At 58.5% G+C, this 1,269-nt stretch overlaps 1 protein-coding gene across 1 annotated transcript in view; it reads right to left on the bottom strand.

Annotated features, from left to right (window-relative positions):
* Olfml2b (olfactomedin like 2B) overlaps positions 1-1,058 on the bottom strand; it is a 38,398-nt gene extending 37,340 nt beyond the window's left edge. The window contains exon 1 of the mRNA XM_055624716.1: positions 498-1,058. Within this exon, the coding sequence (XP_055480691.1) occupies positions 498-677 (180 nt within the window). The 5' untranslated portion in view covers positions 678-1,058. The remainder of the gene's footprint in view (positions 1-497) is intronic.
* Positions 1,059-1,269: the final 211 nt, after the last annotated feature.

A 1,269-nucleotide genomic window follows, 5' to 3' on the forward strand; every position in this document is an offset into this window, starting at 1 on the left:
ACACACACACACACACACACACACACCTTTCACACACACACACACACACACACACACACACACACACACACACACACACACCTTTCTTCTCAGAGTGTAGGAGTCTTCCTTTCCCCTCCTTTCTCCTGACTTGGTAACCTTGAAATACTCCACATCTGTAAGACCACAACCCCATGCATACACTAACTTCTAATAATTTAACACGACAAAACAAAAGTCAGTGTGGTGGAATCTCCACCCTTGAGAAGAGGAGGTAAAGAGGGACCAGAAGTTCAAGGTTAGCCTCAGCTACACGGTGAGCCGGAAGCCAGCCCGGTCTACACGAAAGCCTGTCCAACACCAAACAAACAATACACTGTGAGGAACGAAAAGTAAATGCCCTTCTCACTAAAAATACAGAGAATAACAGCTGCTCGTAAACACTTCATCCAGGACCAGCCTCAAGTCCTTGCCATCCCCCAAGGCAAGCGGGATGGGCATGGGATTCCTCTCCCTACCTGAGATAAAACGTTCTCCTGGTTGTCCGCCTCGTTTTGCAAAATGTCATCTTCCGTGGGCGCCACTGTTTGCACATCAGGGGGCTCGCTTGTCCCTGCAGGAGGTGGAGCCATACTGGACCCCGAGACCCGTGCCACCACCAGAGCAAAGCAGAGAACTAATGGCAGAGGGTTGGCCATGAGAGATGCGACAATAGGGACCTCAGTCCCTACAGAGGCCACCTTGGGTAGGGGGTCTCAGCAAAGACTAGTCAGAAGGCGTCTTCACTGAAGTCCAGAAGAGTTGCCGCTTGGAGAGCCGTCTAAAGCTGGGTGTGGTTGAGTGGAGGAGGACTGTGCTCCCCAGAGACCCTGAACATCTCCTCCCAGACCCCAACAGCCTAGACTGTGCAGGGGTCACAAGAAAGAGGTGACCGAGGGGGCGGAGGCGGGAGCCGGCTCGCGGAGGGCGTCGCCTCAGGGTGAGCTCAGGTGGAAGGCTGGCGCCGGGGAGCTCGGGGCACACGGGGACCGGGCGCAGGACGGACAGTGGCCACAGCGCAGGAGGCGAGGGAGGGCTGCTGGCCCAGGGCGCCGCGGGGCTGGCGTGGAGGGAGGGCGGAGCCTCTATTGTGCCGGGGCAGAAAGATGCAGCCAGTGACGGCGCGGAGGAGGAGGACCGGGAAGCGCACAGACTCTGGGCGCCGCGCCCGGGGACCCCGCCTCCTCCCGGTTTCGGCCGCTGCTCTAGCCCGCGCCGGCCGGCTTGGGAAAGGAACCGCTGGCCTTGCGT

Source organism: Psammomys obesus, unplaced genomic scaffold, assembly GCF_907164565.1.
Source record: "Psammomys obesus unplaced genomic scaffold, mPsaObe1.curated_primary_1811, whole genome shotgun sequence".
Lineage (NCBI taxonomy): Eukaryota > Metazoa > Chordata > Mammalia > Rodentia > Muridae > Psammomys > Psammomys obesus.